At 37.4% G+C, this 18593-nt stretch overlaps 2 protein-coding genes across 2 annotated transcripts; both read left to right on the forward strand.

The window, feature by feature from the left end:
- The first annotated feature begins 854 nt into the window (after nucleotides 1-854).
- LOC104111896 (glutaredoxin-C4) lies at nucleotides 855-8918 on the forward strand. The gene is made up of 4 exons (XM_009621696.4): nucleotides 855-1110; nucleotides 7510-7583; nucleotides 8269-8367; nucleotides 8451-8918. Exons 1-4 carry the CDS (start codon nucleotides 920-922, stop codon nucleotides 8522-8524), a joined length of 438 nt encoding a protein of 145 aa, XP_009619991.1. The 5' UTR covers nucleotides 855-919; the 3' UTR covers nucleotides 8525-8918.
- A 2274-nt stretch (nucleotides 8919-11192) lies between these two features.
- On the forward strand, nucleotides 11193-12086 carry LOC104111895 (kiwellin-like). The gene has a single exon (XM_009621695.4). The coding sequence runs from the start codon at nucleotides 11198-11200 to the stop codon at nucleotides 11870-11872; it is 675 nt and encodes a 224-aa protein (XP_009619990.2). The 5' UTR covers nucleotides 11193-11197; the 3' UTR covers nucleotides 11873-12086.
- The last annotated feature ends 6507 nt before the right edge of the window (nucleotides 12087-18593 follow it).

Genomic DNA, 18593 nt, shown 5'->3' on the forward strand with positions numbered 1-18593 from the left:
ACTCATAAAGTTAAGGACACTATGTCCTTAACATTTACACTGCACGCATGAAGTTAAGGACACCATGTTACCATGTCCTTAACATTTACACTACACATATGAAGTTAAGGACATGAGGTCCTAAAGTTTAACAACAGAAGGTGCAAATATAAGTTAAGGACATTATGTCCTTAACATTTACACTGCACACATGAAGTTAAGGACGCCATGTCCTTAACATTTACACTACACATATGAAATTAAGGACATGATATCCTAAAGTTTAACAACGGAAGGTGCAAATACATGACACTTTGTCCTTAAGATTTACACAACATTCATGAAGGTAAGGATATCGTGTCCTTAATATTTACACAACACCCATGTCTAGAGCACAAGGGTATTTTCGTCCGGACAGGTAAAATTTATTAAGCACTGGCTAAAGAGTAAATATATTTTAAACAGTGGCTAAAGTGTAAAGACATCTCTAATTAATGGCTAACCGTGCACTACCCCTAGGTAGTCTAATTCCTCTCCACGACTTACTTAATGGGCCCAAATTTCCTGATCTCCAATTAAATGGAGAAAAAATATACAAATAGTCAATTTTTAGCCCTTGTGTTGAAAAATGTCAATTATTCTGGAGTTTCAAATTCCACAACTGAAACACCGGACATTTGAAACTAGGAAAGTAGCTATTTTAAAAAATAGGGCCAAATAAAGGCTATTTTTACAAATTAATCTGTAATTTCACTGAGCCCAATAGGTTTTGGTCCGTCGATGTAAGAGTCAGTTTCTTAGGCCCAAGAACTAAAAAGGCCAAAGCCCAATTATCATATGAATATATAGTACCTTTTCTTTCTCATATATTGAATCCGATGAGATCTTGAAAGACCAAAGAAGCAATAGCAAGTATTCAGCTCTTTCACATATCTCGAAAATGGCGAAATCAGCTGCCTATTCCAATACTAAATCATTCTCCTCAATACCCATCTTCTTATTCGTAGTATCTTTAACTGTGTTGTTGTACACATCAACATTTGCTGAAGCTGGAGAAGGAGATGCCTCTGCCTTTGCCAAGAAAACAATTTCTTCTCACTCCATTGTTATCTTCTCCAAATCCTATTGCCCGTTAGTTTTCTATCCCTTTAAGCTCCTTTTTGCCCTTTTTGGTGATTTTTTAGCTTATTTGATTATGTTTTCTGTGTGTTGTTGCATTTTTATGGTCTTTGATTGTGTTTCTGATTGATCTTTCTCAAATTGATATGATAAATTGCAAATTGGAAGACCCTTTTTAGGTTAGAGCTACTCTTCCAAAAGAGAGCATGAAGTTTTTGTCTTTGATGAATGTGTAACAACTTTAGGAATAAATGTAAGTTACATTGTACAAAAAAGATACTGAAACATAGCCCCCGGGCTTTGATCTAGTGGTGAAAATGCAATGCATGATGTGCTGAGTTAGAAGCACGTCACAGGTCGGAATCATGCCACATATTTAAGTGGAGAAGGATAGAGGGGTGGGGCCATTATCCATTAATTGTAGAATTGTGCATCTAGACCCTTGGGGCCAGGGGCGGATCCACCTTATCCCAACCGGTGTCACGTGACACCACACCGCTTCGTCGAAAATCTTTACTAATTAATTATATATAATTCAAATGTAGAAACAAAAAAGGGTAAAATAGAACAAAGTTAACACCACTTGTCACGTTGAGCTGTGTAGCTTATCTGGTCATACTGTGAAGTTTTCTATGCGGGGCCGTCGGTTCGAACCAGCGTAACTTCATTTTATGTTTTAATACTTTTGTGCCTCATCTAAAAAATATACGTGCCCAGAGGGGTTTGAACCCCTAACCTCTTACAGGTTATTTGTTCACGATTAAAATGGTGATACCGCTTACAAAAGCTCCTGCGTACGCCACTGCTTGGGGCTTTCTCGGTTATCCACAAAGAATCTTAAAGAAGTTTTCATTCTGAGAAATGTTAAATTTGAGACCGACGGTTGCCGTTGTAGTACATTTTTGTCTAGGATACTTTGCAGATAGATCATGATTTTGGATTCCATAATCAAGTTAATTATTGGATGGATATATGTAAAATGTGGGAACATTTTCTTCTGTTAGGTGATTTAGCTCTTTTCTTGACCCACTTTGGCAGCATACGTTTTTCTATTTAGCTGTCTTTGGCTTATTAATTGTAATGAATATGGGTATGTACATATTGCTATACTTGGTTAATTAAAAAATTTCTGTTTATGGGTCTTTATTATGGTAGTGGATACATTTTGACTATTCTGCTAGGTTGCAATTGAATCTTAAGCTGTGGAAATCAAAAGTAGAGAAAGTAAAAGTGTTGTCTCTTTTTTTACTGAAGTTGTTTGGACTTGCTAACTTTGAGGTGTGTCAATTGATAATTGAATAGTTCATTACATCAAATTATAAACAGAAATTTAGTTTACCTTGCCCTCATACAAACAAACAACAACATCAACCCAGTAGTAATCCCACTAGTGGGGTCTGGGGAGGTTAGAGTGTACGCAAACCTTACCCCTACCCGGGGGTAGAGAGGTTGTTTCCGGGAGACCCCCGGCTCATAAACAAAAGATCTGTAACAACACAGAAAGCAGACAAATAGAATCAGCACCGTAAGAGACAACAAATACTTGGAAGGGCAATAAGTATGTCAATAATAAAATTGAAAAATAAATAAATTATGGAAATAAAAATCGTGTGATGAACAACAACCGCTAGCAGACCTAGACCAAACTCTATCAGACTAGCTGGAAAAATGCTCGACTACCCCCTAACCTACAACCGTAATGCTCGACCTCCACACCTCCCTATCCAGGATCATGTCCTCGGAAATCTGAAGTTGCGCCATGTCTTGCCTGATCACCCCGCCCCAATACTTCTTAGGTCGTCCTCTACCTCTTCTCGTACCTGTCAAAGTCAACCGTTCACACCTCCTAACCGGGGCCTCTAGGCTCCTCCTCCGCACGTGCCCGAACCATCTAAGGGTCGCTTCCCGCATCTTGACGTCCATGGGAGCCACGCCCACCCTCTCCCGAATAACTTCATTCCTAATTTTATCCAGCCTAGTGTGCCCACACATCCATCTCAGCATCCTCATTTCGGCTACTTTCATCTTCTGGATATGAGAATTCTTGACTGGCCAACACTCAGCTCCATACAACATAGAACTTAGACTCCAGCTCTATAGTCTAACCACCGCTCTATAGAACTTACCTTTAAGTTTCAGTGGCACCTTCTTGTCGCACAGGACTCCAGACGCTAACCTCCATTTCATCCACCCCCCGATACGGTGCGTGACATCCCCGTCGATCTCCCCGTTTCCCTGGATAATTGACCCTAGATACTTGAAACTCTCTCTCTTAGTCAAGCGTCACCTCCACGCCCGCTTCCCCCGACCCCTCGCTGAACTGACACTCCAAATATTTTGTCTTGGTCCTACTCAACTTGAAACCTTTAGACTCCAGGGCCTGCCTCCATACCTCCAGTCTCTCATTCACGCCGCCTTTCGTCTCATCAATCAAAACTATATCATCAACGAACAACATACACCATGGCACCTCCCCTTGAATATGGTGTGTCAATGCGTCCATCACCAGAGCAAATAAGAACGGGCTGAGCGCAGATCCTTGGTGTAACCCCATAACCACCGGAAAAGGCTCTGAGTCCCCTCCCACAGTCCTTACCCGAATCTTAGCTCCATCATACAAATCGTTTATTGCACTAATATAAGCTACCGGCACACCTTTCACCTCCAGGCATCTCCAAAGAACGTCCCTAGGGACCTTGTCATACGCCTTCTCTAGATCAATAAATACCATGTGCAAATCCCTCTTCTTATCTCTGTACTGTTCCATCAACCTCCTGATAAGGTGGATAGCTTTCGTTGTAGAACGACCTGGTATGAACCCGAACTGGTTATCTGATATTGACACTGCCTTCCTTACCCTCCCTTCCACTACATTTTCCCAAACTTTCATGGTATGACTTAGTAATTTAATACCCCTATAGTTGTTACAATTCTGGATATCCCCTTTGTTCTTGTACAACGGGATCATCGTACACCACCTCCACTCATCTGGCATCCTTTTCGTCCTGAAAATAACATTAAACAACTCAGTCATCCACTCCAAACCTGCTCTACCCACATACCTCCAAAATTTCACTTGAATCTCGTCTGATCCAGTCGCTTTTCCCTGGCTCATCTTACGCATTGCTCCCACGACCTCCTCCACCTCAATACGCTCACAGTACCTAAAGTCTTGGTGACTCTCGGAGTGCCCCAATTCCCCTAACTCGATGTTTCTGTCTCCCTCTTCATTCAGAAGTCTATGAAAATACGGCTGCCATCTCTGCTTAATTTGGGCTTCTTCCATCAATACACGACCTTCCTCGTATTTGGTACACCTCACTTGCTCCAGATCACGAGCCTTCCTCTTTACCCCCCAATTCCTCATACAGCCGCCCAAACGTAGCCATCTTAGCCTCCGTGACCGTTACTTTCGCCTCCCTCCTAGCTTCCTTATACCTTTCTCTATACGCTCTCATATGCTCATCGTCGGTACTCTCCACTAACTTAAGGTAAGCCGCTTTCTTTGCTTCCACTTTACTCTGGTGTCCCACCCCCCGACCCTTGCCCTAATCCCCGCCCCGCCACCAGCCCACCCCGAGGACATGACCTTACATTGCCATTACAAACCACAGTCGTTATACCTACGGAAGTCTATGTTATAAATGGGAATATAGGTCCACTACTAAATTGACTAAACTAATTACGTACTACTACAACAACAAATCAACTAAGACATGAGAGAGAGAAACAAGAGGTGGGACTTTCGATTTGGTATACTCCCGATGCTGTAGAACCCAATGTTTTGTCCTTGTTCCTGCCAACCGACCTGCTTTGCTGCTTTTGCGCGTGCGCCTCCCTCCCGTCACCAAACAACCACAAAATGGTACCTGCAGCACTCACAACACACCACAGAACCAAGAAAAATAGATGATGGTAGGGTTGTCACCCTCACCACAGGTGGCCCAATTGAACTCAAAGCAGAGACGCAGCGGACAGAGAAAGGTATAAAGAAGAGAAGACAAAAGGAACGGCGTCGGCGTGGGGTGGTTGTTGGACTGCTCGTCGCTCGCCGAAAATCTGTTGTGTTAAGAATGGGGGGATAAGAGGAAAGGGGAAGAAAGAGAGGGGGTTGGGGGAGTGATAATAGAGGAGGAGGTGGAGGAGAGAGAGGGGTGTGGGGCGAGGGGAGTGTGGGAGGGATTACCTGGACTGCCCGTCACGCCGGAGCCGGCGCTGAAGTAACGGTCGAAAACAGTGACGGGGTAAGAAAGACGAGACAGTGGTAACCTAAGTTACTCGGACTCTTCACTTTCAGTGCCGCACCCGTGTCGACACGACGTGGGTATGGGTGTGGGATCCGTGTCGGATCTGGTCAACCGATTTTGGGTACTTTGACCAAAATCAACGGAGAAATTTGGGACAGATACTATGATTTTTGAAAACAAATCAAAAGCTAGGGTGATATGGAAGAAAATGGAATACCTTGTATATATAAATTTCTATGTCAGTCATTTTCCTTTTATCTCCTTCTAAAATTCTACTCTTGTTCAATATTTTCTCCTTCTCGGAATACCTTATAAGTTTTTCACATGTCTCATAATTTATACATATTTTTATAACTCTATTTTTAAATAATTGAATTATTTTTAGCCGAATCCCCGCACCCTTATCCGTACTTGGATCCGTACCCCCGAATCTTTAAATTTAGATAATGAAGGATCTGACCTCTAGATCTGCACCCGTATCGGACACCCGCACTCGAGTCCGAGCAACTTAGGTGGTAACGGTCGAAAACAGAATGCTTTTACAAACCACCAGACAAATGTCAACAAATAATTATACTAAATCATAACTACTTATAATTGGAATTAATTGGCCGTTTACCTTGCCCTCATATGATGTCTAATTGAAGAGCCGAAGGAGCTATCATTTCCCTTAAAGTCATGTGCGAGCAAATAGATGAAAGGAGGATATTCAATCATAGCTTGTTTAATTAGACATGAGGAAATTACCTCAAAAGAGGATGGGAATGAGGAGGCAGGGGACGGTTAATTCCTATTTCAAATGCTCTACTATTTCAAACCACCAGACAAATGTCAACAAATAATTATACTAAATCATAACTACTTATAATTGGAATTAATTGGCCGTTTACCTTGCCCTCATATGATGTCTAATTGAAGAGCCGAAGGAGCTATCATTTCCCTTAAAGTCATGTGCGAGCAAATAGATGAAAGGAGGATATTCAATCATAGCTTGTTTAATTAGACATGAGGAAATTACCTCAAAAGAGGATGGGAATGAGGAGGCAGGGGACGGTTAATTCCTATTTCAAATGCTCTACTATCACAAATCTATGGTTTTAATGGACTTAATCCTTACTTTTCCTTCCATTTTTAGATCAAAGACCTTTCAGAAAAGTTTTGGTCAACTAGACCGCCAAATAGAGAAATTAATACTTTTGACGAGTGGATTTTCTTCTATTTCGTTTTCTGTTTCTTTTAGCTGTATTTAGCTCTAGGAAATATATTTTGCCTTTATAGGAACATGGATAACAAAATTCAAAGAAATACCAAGCTTTTCATAAGTAAAGACTATCCATATCCAGGCTTGAGTAACAACTAACAAGGAGGGTAGGTTTGACTCGGAGGAGAAGTTATCATACTCCCCACGGTTACAATAATTGAATTGGAGTGAGGGTGCTCAAGTCTTTGAATAAAATGGTATGATAAACATAATAGTAGAGTTTTGAATTGCTCTGGTTTATGGTTCCATTGTTGTTCTACATAAATTATAATGCAGACTCATGCATCTAGAGAGAGGGATGGAGATGACGTTAGCGAGGTTGGGGAGAACTGTATTCAATCTATGTTATGCGCAATATGCTCTCTTCTTAATTCCGAGGACATGTCACAGAAAGTCTTTTTACCTTCTGAATGCATCATTCAATGGATGAAAGGCTTATATTTCATCACTAAAAGGGCAACTAAAGGAGCCTTTTTTCCCAAAGTGCCCATCCTGAGCTTTTTTTCAATTCTGTAGTTATCATGCAAAATCTGTTTAGTTCATGTGCTTATAAAAACAAGACGCACAATATTTTTGAGGCAATGCAACAGGTATCATGTTAGCCAGTGAAACCCATGCCTCAACACTTAAAAGAATGTTTGAGATCCAAAGATCAAAATCATTGGCAACTAATATGGCTTATAGACTCGTTAATTTTCCTATTGGAAGCCTACTTTTACATATTCAACTTCTTAAAAGTATATGTATATAATGTCCTGAAATGCAAATGTTATTTATTTATGTTGATTGTATGTAATGTTAACTGTTTGCATAATTTTATTGCTTTGCAGTTCTGCAAAGCAATATTTATTTATGTTGATTGTATGTAATGTTAACTGTTTGCTTAATTTTATTGCTTTGCAGATACTGTAAGAAAGCAAAGGCTGTGTTTAAAGAGTTGAAGCAAAAACCTTATGTTGTTGAGCTTGATGAAAGAGGTATCCTTGATTGCCTCCACCCTCACCCCCAAATTTCTTTTTCTCAATCCCCACATGTTGTAAGATAAGGCTGCAGCTGCCAACCTTCTAAGGTTTTGTCGACTGTTCACACCGGATTTCAGTAGCTAATTGAAATTGTAACATACGTCGGATTACATCTCATTATCTTGCTATTAACCAATAACATTTTTCTACTATTTCTTTACAAGGGTTGGAACATTTTCAGTCAATTAGGCTTGTCCAATTTGAAGGGAAAAAACCAGTTTCATACATCTCTTATGTCCATGTGATTTTTCTCTTCTTTTTCTTTTGTTGCTTTAAATTGATGGATCTTCCGCCCCCATGATGGCTGAGCTAACTTTTAGGTCTGTACTTCTTCACTCTAGAAAGTTGTACACTTCACTTAGTATTTACATCTAGCAACCTGAGCCCTTGAACCTCTGGTATAATTTTATTATCCAATATAATCCACCTCCCTGTTTCATACATCTGATGATTCCAATTTGTCGAATGCCATGTGGGTGTGTTAGCAGCAGAACTGGCAGAGAATTTTCCCTTTGTTTGGATCTTCTTAAGGGGGACAACTGTTTGAATTCAATGTAAATGGTGAAAAAGATGGTTTTAGGTCATCACGTCATGCCTTTGATCTTTATCTTTAAAAATATTCTGCTTCTCCTTTTGTCAGATGATGGCTGGAGTATTCAGGATGCCCTTAGTGAAATCGTTGGCAGACGTACTGTGCCACAAGTTTTCATTAACGGAAAGCATATCGGAGGATCAGATGGTAAGCTACTGAAAACATATCTATGCTTTGGTGCCTATGGATAATCATAATCCTGTGCTTATGACGTTAATATCTGTACACAGATACCGTCGAGGCCTATGAAAACGGGGAGCTAGCTAAACTTCTTGGTCTTTCTGCAAAGAAAGATGATCTTTAAGCTGAATTTGTTACATGGTGGTTTCAAATTCAGTGACTGTAATATGAGATGCTCACCATAAGTTTTTGCAGCCTTTAGTCCCTTTTTGGTGTGTAGAGGTTGGAGAAACTGGTGATTGTAATATGGTACTCTTTCTTATTCAAGTTTAGGTTCTCTCCTTTTTGTATTTCCTAAAATTGGGAAGCTTTGGAGCAACGGTAAAGTTGTCTTCGTGTGACCTGTTGGCCACGGGTTCGAGCCGTGGAATAAGCCACTCATGCTTGCATCAGGGTAGGCTGCCTACATCTCTTCCCCGGACCCTACGTGAACGCGGGATACTTCGTGCAGCTGCCCTTTTTTTCCCTTCTAAAATTGGCAAGCATGAGCCTTGTTTTAATAAAATATTTCTTGTTAAGAGGATTCTATCATGCAGGAGGATCTGCTTAACATAAAAAGCTTCAATAGAGATATTTGCATACAGTATTAGGATAAAGGACTTGCATGTTATTATATTGTAGGTTAAAACTTGGTGGTGTAAAAAATTTATATACTCCCAGTGCAAAGAACATAAACTCCTTTTTAGAATTATGTTCTTTCAAATCATGAGATATATTCATGAATTTGGATTCATAAGTTGTTATTATCAGATGAACTGGAGATTCAAAATATAATTCTGAGACATGGAAAACTACAACACAATCATGAATTAAAGATTTAAACCCAATTGTGCTTGGTTAGTGTATCAAATTAGATCCAAATTATGTAAGGTATCCCTTTTTGGATGCTATGAGACAGTCAAATCTAAATTCTAAGTACGATTAACAGGTTTTCAAAGCTAACTATGAAAGTTGAAAGTTAGAGAAAGGCACATGGATTGTCAAAGAAATGAATAATAAAAACAACCTATGCAGTTGTATCATCGTTTTCTAAGCTCTTATATTGTTCTTGGAATTTCGAAACCTGAGACTATTTTCTGCTAGCTACTTGAAAATATTCTTAGTTTTGTTCACAAATATAAAGGAAAGAAATTCTCGTTGACTAACGATTTATATAGACAATAAAAATTACTTAATTCAAGAGACATTTCTCAAGATTTGTCCATATGACCTTTTCCTTTTTCGTGGGAAAGAAGTGCGGGACTATTTAAATAAAAAGGAATAAAGAAAAGGAAGAGAAAATAGAAAAGGAAAAGCAAAAGCAAAAGTAAAAGGAATGTAATTTGTGGGACCCGTTTGAATAAAAAAAAATTAAAAAAAGGGAAGTAAAAATCAAATTTGACATGAAATATGTCTATTCTTATGTGTATGAACGAACTTACACATCAAATGGGAGAAAAATTAATGATCATGAGATGAAAAGAAAAGTTCCGATCATCAAAGCCAGGTTCACTTTACAAGCATGGGACCGAAACACACTTCTTTCATTAGACAGAAAAGCCTAATGTTTTGGTAAGGTTTCGTAATGAAAATTGTACACTATTAGCAGGTGCAACCCGACGAGTTCTGTGGCCTAAAGCCAAATTTAATGAGGGGCCTTAACTTTTTTTTAAAAAATAAAATATTTATTTATTTGAAGTCTATTTTTATAGCGTTTCTTAGATACAAAGTTATTAATAATTTTTTTTATAATCAATAACTCCTAATAAGTCTTTCTTAATTGACAATATAGCTAATCCATTTAACCTTTCTTGAGATATTGTTGACCTTAGGTAAAATTTTATCAATTTAATTTTGAAAATTTCTTTCTGCTGAAGCAGCGGTAACAAGATTTATTAACATTAGTCCATAAGTAATATAGGCATTGAAAAAAGAATCAAATCTTTTTAGTTGACCGAGTGCATCAATTAAACTGTTATATTCTAATTATACTATTTTTTAAAAATATTTTTAATTCCGAAAATAAATCTAAATCATCAATATCGAATTGATTATTATGCTTTAGCGATCTTAATTTTTACCGCTAAATAGAAAACAAAAAATATTTTCATATGCTTCGAATTATTCAAATCTATTTTGAATTGAAAAACATAGCCTTGTCTACTATGTATATAGTAATCAACTCCAAAGGACTCTTCGCTCGGTAGTTTGGGGGTACAAGTAGCTCCATATGATGTATTATGACTTGTGTGAATCGTCGGTTTTGGTTTTCAGGTTAATCGGAATCGATTTGAAAGAATAAATTTCATGATTGAAGCTTTAAGTTAGAAGAGTTGACCAAGTTTGGCTTTTATGTATTTGACCCCGGACCGGAGTTTTTATGGTTCCGTTAGATCCGGGCGGTGATTTTGGATTTGGATGTATGCCCGGATTTGCATTTAGATTTTTTAGAAGGTTTTGGCACTAATTAGCGAAAGTTGAAGATTTGAAAAAGATTTTAAGATTTTATTATCAACATTCTCATTAAATTGTTACTTCCTATATATAATATGTTTCATATGAAATTCGGGTTCGATATTCATTTCAAGTGCAATTTTCGTGACTGAAATCATAGCAGTTACAAATCCTTCTTCTCTATACTTGTTAAAGAAAGAAATCAATTTTTTTCACTTCACATAACATTTTTCAAACTTATACATAACCTATTAATTGTAAAAATGGTCTCCATATTTGGACCTAAAACAATTGCTTTAATTGCTTTATGTAAGGTCCGCCCCGACTATTAGCCGAAAATCACGACTGGAGAAAAATCAAGTCAATGTTCTTCTCATTCAATTCAATATCTTGCCTATATATACCTGCCTATTTGCATATAGTCTTCTTCACTCATCAATATTTTGTACTAATATTCATTAAGCTTCATATTTTTACAAATATAGCCACCATGGTCAAGCTTGTCTTCCTTTTTCTTTACATTTTAGCAATTTTCATCTCTTCTTCTTGGCCAGGAAACGCCATTTCCTCATGCAACGGCCCGTATAATTCCTTGAACGATTGTGACGGTCAATTAATTTGCATAAGGGGAAAATGTAACGATGACCCTGATGTTGGAACCAATACTTGCAAAGGCAGAAACTCTCCTTCTGTTCCTTCGTCACCTACAGATTCAACGCCTGCCCAACTTACCCTCAACGATTTCAGTAAAGGCGGAGACGGTGGCGGTCCATCAGAATGTGATGAGAAATATCATGATAATAGTGAAAGAGTAGTAGCTTTGTCCACTAGATGGTATGCTAAAGGTTCAAAATGTGGTAAAATGATACGTATTATGGCAAATAATGGGAAGAGTGTAACGGCTAAAGTTGTGGATCAATGTGACTCTATTAATGATGGTTGTGCAAATAATGTAGTTGATGGTTCCATTGCTGTGTGGAGAGCTTTGGGTTTAGATACTGATAAGGGAAGAGTTCCCATCACTTGGTCCATGGCCTAGAATATTATTATTAGGTTTGTTTGGTCTGTGTCTGGTTTGTACTTGTAAAATTTGAATAAGGTTGTCATCTTATATGTAATAAGATGGACAAGAGCTCAAGAATTAGCTATGAAATATTATTCCTAATTAATTATGTGCACGTTATTTCCAAGAATTAATACTTTTGGAGATTAATTAAGCAAAGCAATATCCTAGTTTTTACTTGTATTGTTGATATTGAAAGAGCCACTGATCTGCATTAGCTACTTATTCGTGATCTCTCTTTAGTTTCTGGCTTGAATGTGTTATATTATTATGTTTAAGTTATATACATTGTCGGTATATTTTTTTTTTATGTTATGGGGTTATTTAAAAGATATTTATAGGGAACGTTCCGGACCTTGTTGATCAGAGGTACTTCAAATATCCCCGAATATCCTCGTCAATGATATACTATCAGTCAAAGGTTTCCTCAAATAGTTCGAGGATGCTATATATTCTTTTACGATTTGTTTTTTCGTTTTCAAAAACTGAGAGAAGGGCAAAAGAGAAAGAAACACTAATTTTCAAGGTATCTTAGTGAAACATGGCACATATTGTACAGAAAATAAAAGGTAGCTTAAACAGGAATCGGAGTTTGAAAATTAATGACAAAGCAAACTGTATTTAGCCTACTTGCGACTATTAGTGGACAATCAATGTATGAATTTCAGCGCCCATTATTTGTAGTAACTTTCAAGCACGTGTTAACTGTTTAGAAATCTTAAGAAATGGTGTGTTTATCTATTCGTACGTTATAAACACTGCATTTTGAAAACGTATATAGAAAATCACACCATTTCTATTCATATGTTAAATGCAGATTCAAAAGAACCCATATATGCAACGAAGTTTAAAATACATATTTATAATAATCTCGCAGTCATTTTGATCTCACTAATATGATTCCAATAGCTGTGGGCTTATTTAAATTAAATGTTAGAAAATAGTCAAAGTTCCCAAATCTATTAGTCACAAGTATCTATTTAACAATTGAATTTTCACATGGACTGTTGTAGAACGTAATGGACTAGATACAACCAACCTGGTGAAATATCGTTTTTTTTTCAATCAAAAAATGGGGATTAAGGGTGTGTTTGGTATGAAGGAAAATATTTTCCATGAAAATGTTTTATCACTTATTTTTCCTTGTTTGGTTGGTGAGTGAAAAATATTTTTTAGTGTTTAGTTAGAGAGTATAAAATACTTTTTTATGCTACTCTCCCCGACCCACCTTTTCCAAAATTCCCATGTTTCTTGTACTCCTCCTGTCACGACCCAATTTCACATATAGGTCATGATTACGCCCAACACTATAGCTAGGCAAGCCAACTAATAAATTAAACATATATCAATAAAATTTAAATCCAAGAAAAAATCATAAGACACCAAATTCTACCAATGTGTGTGCCAAGACCTGGTGTCACAAGTGTATGAGCATCTAATAAATTATACAAAAATCCAAATACTGTCTGAAATGAAAATAGACAGAATTAAAAATACAAGAAGAGGCACTGATACCTGCAGGACGGCTCAGAAAGGTAGCTCACTACTACGCCCCTAGATTACGAGGATGTGCTATGATAGGTCCTCCACTAGTATTTGTCTCAGATCCTGCACAAAAAGTGCATCAAGTGTAGCATGAGTACGTAAACAACGTGTACCCAGTAAGTATCAAGCCTAATCTCGAAGTGGTAGAGACGAGATGGCCGACTTTGACACTCACTAAGGGTCAACAATAATAAATGGAATAAATTATAATTATTCAAATCAACATGATTCACAGAGTTAACAGTAATTTTATTCATTTAGCAGAAATAATAAAAATCCTTCAAATGCAACAATTTTCAATCTATTAATTAAATCCTTCAATTTCAATAAAAATTTCAATTTATCAAATAGCTATACAATCTGCAATTCAATTTCAATAAATTTTTAATTTATTAAATAACGTTACAAGCTACAATTCAATTGTCCAAAAATCGTGTAATTATTATTATTATCAAGCACGATTTCTGCCGAGGTCGTACGGCCCGATCCAGAGTTTCGTGTACACTGCCGAGGGACGTGCGGCATGATCCATAGATGCATCTATCCTGCCGAGGTGTTCGGCCCGCTCCACAAGAAAGGAGGACATTTTCTTATGTACCTCCGGAATGAGAGTATATTTATTATAAGATAAATTCAGGAGGAAAAACAATCTCTCTTAACAATTAGTTAATTTAAACAGAAAAATCAAGTATAAGAGATTTCCATCCTTTAATAATTTTATCTAACAATTCACAATATAAATATATATATATATATATATATATATATATATATATATATATATATATATATATATATATATATATATATATATATCAAATAATATTAATTAAACAAAGAATACAATTTACACAAGTAATTCATGTTTTGAGTCCTAAACTACCCGGACTTTAGCATTAATAGTAGCTATGCACGGACTCTCGTCACCTCGTGCATACATAGCCCCCACAATTAGCAACAATTGTTTAATTTTAATCACCTATGAGGTAATTTCCCCCTCACAAGACTAGACAAGAGACTTACATCGTCTTGCTCCAATTTAATCAACTAGTAGACCCTTTCCTCGATTATCCAACTCTGTCTGGCTCGAATCTAGCCAAAATAATTCGATACGATCATTAAAATTTATAGGAATCAATTCTATAAGAAAATACTACATTTTCAATAAAATCCCGAAATTAATTTAAAATTCGTCCATGGGGCCCACGTCTCAAAATCCAGCGAAAGTTATGAAATCCGACAACCCATTCAATTACGAGTCCAACCATACCAGTTTCACTCAAATTCGACTCCGATAGATACCGAAATCTCAAAAATTCGTTTTTATGAGATTTTAAATTTTTTTCCAAATTTCAATCTCAAAACACTAATTAAATGGTGAAACCAATGATATATTTGTGTATATAGACTAAATTCGAGTTAGAATCACTTACCCCAATGTCTTTCCTTGAAAATCTATCCAAAATCGCCTCTGCTCAAGCTCCAATTTGTTAAAAATGGCGAATGGGATGGATGCCTTCTTTTTATAAAACTGCCTAGGCAGCCTTCGGAATTTGGGCCTCGAACTGGGCCTCGATCGTGGCTTCGATCATGGCCCTCGAGCCTAGGCCTCGATCGTGGCTTCGATTACAGGCTCGAGCCTGGACCTCGGTCATGGCCTCGATTATGGCATCAAGCCTGGTCCTTCAATCATAGCCTTGATCATGGCATCGAGCCTGAGCCTTCGATTGTGACCCTCGATCTTGGGTCTCGATCATGACCCTCGAGCATTGCCTTCGATCATGGCCCTCGAGCTGGACCTTCGATCATGGCTTCGATACACAAGCTCGAGCCTGAGCCTCTTCAACCCTGGGCTCGATATCTTGGCTCGATACCTGGGCTCGATCACAGCCCAGAATGTCCAACAGAAGAGGAAAAATTGCAGCAGCTTTTTAAGTCCAACTTTTGATCCGTTAACCATCCGAAACTCACCCGAGGCCCTCGGGACCTCAACCAAATATGCTCACAAGTCCTAAAATATCATACGAACTTATTTAAAACCTCAAATCACCTAAAACGACGCTAAAACCACGAATTATGTTCCAATTCAAGCTTAATGAAACTTAGAATTTCCAACTTCTACATTCGATGTCGAAACTTATCAAATCAAGTCCAATTGACGTCAAATTTTACACACAAGACATAAATGATATAACGGAGCTATAAAAATTTTAGGAACTAGATTCCGACCCCGATATCAAAAAGTCAATTCCCCGGTCAAACTTTCAAACTTAAATTCTTGTTTTAGCCATTTCAAGCCTAATTTCACAATGGACTTCCAAATAAAATTCCGATCACGCTCCTAAGTCCAAAATCACCATACGGAGCTGTTGGAACCATCACAATTCTATTCCGAGGTCGTTTGCACATAATTCGGCATCCGATCACTATTTAAACTTAAACTTTTAATTTTTCATCAAAATTCCATATCTCGGGCTAGGGACCTCGGAATTTGATTCCGGGCATACGCCCAAGTCCCAAATCACGATACGGACCTATCGGAACCGTCAAAACACTAATCCGAGTCTGTTTACTCAAAATATTGATCAAAGTCAACTCAATTGAGTTTTAATGCTCTAATTCACATTTTAATCCATTTTCACATAAAAACTTCCCAAAAAATTTTACGGACTGCACACGCAAGTCGAGGAATGATAAATAGTATTTTTCGAAGTCTTAGAATACATAATTAATTATTAAATACAAAGATAATATTTTGGGTCATCACACCTCTCCCCCCTCCCCCCGGCTCTATTTTCATCAAAAATTTAATTATTTTTTTTAAAATTCACACCAACCTAGAAGAACTAATGTGCTACTTTACTTTTTCACACAAGAACAATGTAATGACCCAACCGGTCGTTTTGACTTTTAGAACCCCGTTCCCTTAAATAAAACTCCTCGAATGTCTTTTTAATGATTTATGACTTGCAGGGATAGTTGGTTCGGGATTTGGATGTGTTTGGGTTGAAATCGGAACACTTGGTTCCTTAAGTTAACCTTAAAAGGCCAAGTTTGACTTCGGTCAACATTTTCGAGAAAACGACCTCGGAATCGGGATTTGATGGTTCCAATAGGTTCGTATGATAATTTTGGACTTGAGCGTATGTTCGAATCGGGTTTTGGATAACCCGGTAGCATTTTGGCGTTTAATAGTGAAAATCAACTATTTGAAGGTTTAAAGTTCTTTAATATTGGTTTGGAGTAGGTTTTTGAGTAATTGAAGTCCGTTTGGAATTCCGAGTTTGGGAATAGTTTCGTATAGTGATTTAAGACTTGCACGCAAAATTTCATGTCATTCCGAGTAGTTTAAGTATATTTCGGCGCATTGGAAGTAAATTAAAGAACTTGAAAATTTTAAGTTTGAATTAATTTGGTTTGGGGTATGATTCTTAGATTTGATGTTGTTTTACACGTTTCGTGAATTTGAGCGAGTCCGTTTTATGATTTCAAACCTGTTGGTATGTTCGGGCGGGGCCCTGGGGTCCCCGAGTGTTAACCGGACGAGGCTCGGATCAATTTTTGTAATTTTGAAGAAGAACTGAAGCCTTCTGCTTCTGGTACGTTTGCACCTGTGCTTGGACAGCCGCAGGTGCGACTCTCGCAGATGCGAGGTTTATGCGCAGAAGCGAAAGAGAAGGGGAGGTCTGCCATTGCAGGTGCGGAATCTCGGGTGCACCTGCGAATGCGCAGGTGCGAGCATTTTTCGCAGATGCGAGGCTTGGCAGGCGAGGGAAAACGAGCACCTGCAAGGCTTTTCCGCAGGTGCGGTACCCCTTCCGTAGGTGCGAAACCACTGCTTGGCAGAATAGTTAAAAATCGGGGCTCAGACATTTTGAGCCCATTTTCCCTCCATTTTCGAGCGATTTCAGAGCTTTTGAGATAGGAGCTTAACTAACAACTTGGAGGTAAGTTAATTCTACACACCTTGAGTTAAATACATAGATTATAGGTAGATTATAACTAGTAAATCTTAGAAATCAAAGATTTAGATGAAAAACCTAGATTTTTATAAAAATAAAATTTTAACCACGAAAATAGTTATGGAATGGGGTATAAATTATATATTTAAGTTTTTGAGATTATGGGTAATGTTTTCATCCAAAAATTTCCAGAATCCGAGCACGTGGGCCCGGGGTGAATTTTAGGAATTTTACCATTTTGGATAAGGTAATTTATTTAATTGATAATTTTTGAATCATTTAGCATATATTAATTATTTTGTATAATATTTGAATAGTTTTGGATTTTTGGCGTCGAATCGAGAATTCAACGCGGCGTGGTAATCGGAAAGTGGACTTTGAGACGAGGTAAGTCTCTTGTCTAATCTTGTGAGGGAAAAATTACCCCATAGGGATTAAATTGAATAATTGTTGCTTATTGCGGGGGCTACGTACACACGAGGAGACGAGAGTCTGTGCGTAGCTACTATTAATGCTAAAGTCTGGGTAGTTTAGGACTCAAAGCATGAACTACTTGTGTAAATTGTATTCTTTGTTTAATTAATATTAATTGATATGTATGAATATATTGTGAATTGTTAGATAAAGATATTAAAGGATGGAAATCTCATATGTTTGATTTTCTGTTTAAATTAATTAATTGTTAAAAGAAATTATTCTTCCTCCCGAATTTATCTTATAATAAATATACTCTCCTTCCGGAGGTACATAAAAAAATGTCTTCCTTTCTTGTGGAGCGGGCCGAATGCCTCGGCAGGATAGATGCATCTATGGATCGCACCGCACGTCCCTCGGCAGTGTACATGACACTCTGGATCGGGTCGTACGTCCTCGGCAGAAATCGTGCTTAATAATAATAATTACACGATACCTTAATAGTTTATTTCAGCTTGCGAAGCTAATTGATAAATTAAAAAATCCTTAGAATTTAAAGAATTATTATTCTTGCTTGTTAAAGAATTAATTGTTATTCCTGTAAATAATATTTAATTGATAAATTGGAAAATCCTTATAATTTAATGAATTATTATTCTTGCTTGTTAAAGAATTAATTGTTATTCCTGTAAATGATATTTAATTGATAAATTGGAAAATCCTTAGAATTTAATGAATTATTATTCTTGCTTGTTAAAGAATTAATTGTTATTCCT

This window comes from Nicotiana tomentosiformis, chromosome 11 (genome assembly GCF_000390325.3).
Source record: "Nicotiana tomentosiformis chromosome 11, ASM39032v3, whole genome shotgun sequence".
In the NCBI taxonomy this organism is placed as follows: Eukaryota; Viridiplantae; Streptophyta; class Magnoliopsida; order Solanales; family Solanaceae; genus Nicotiana; species Nicotiana tomentosiformis.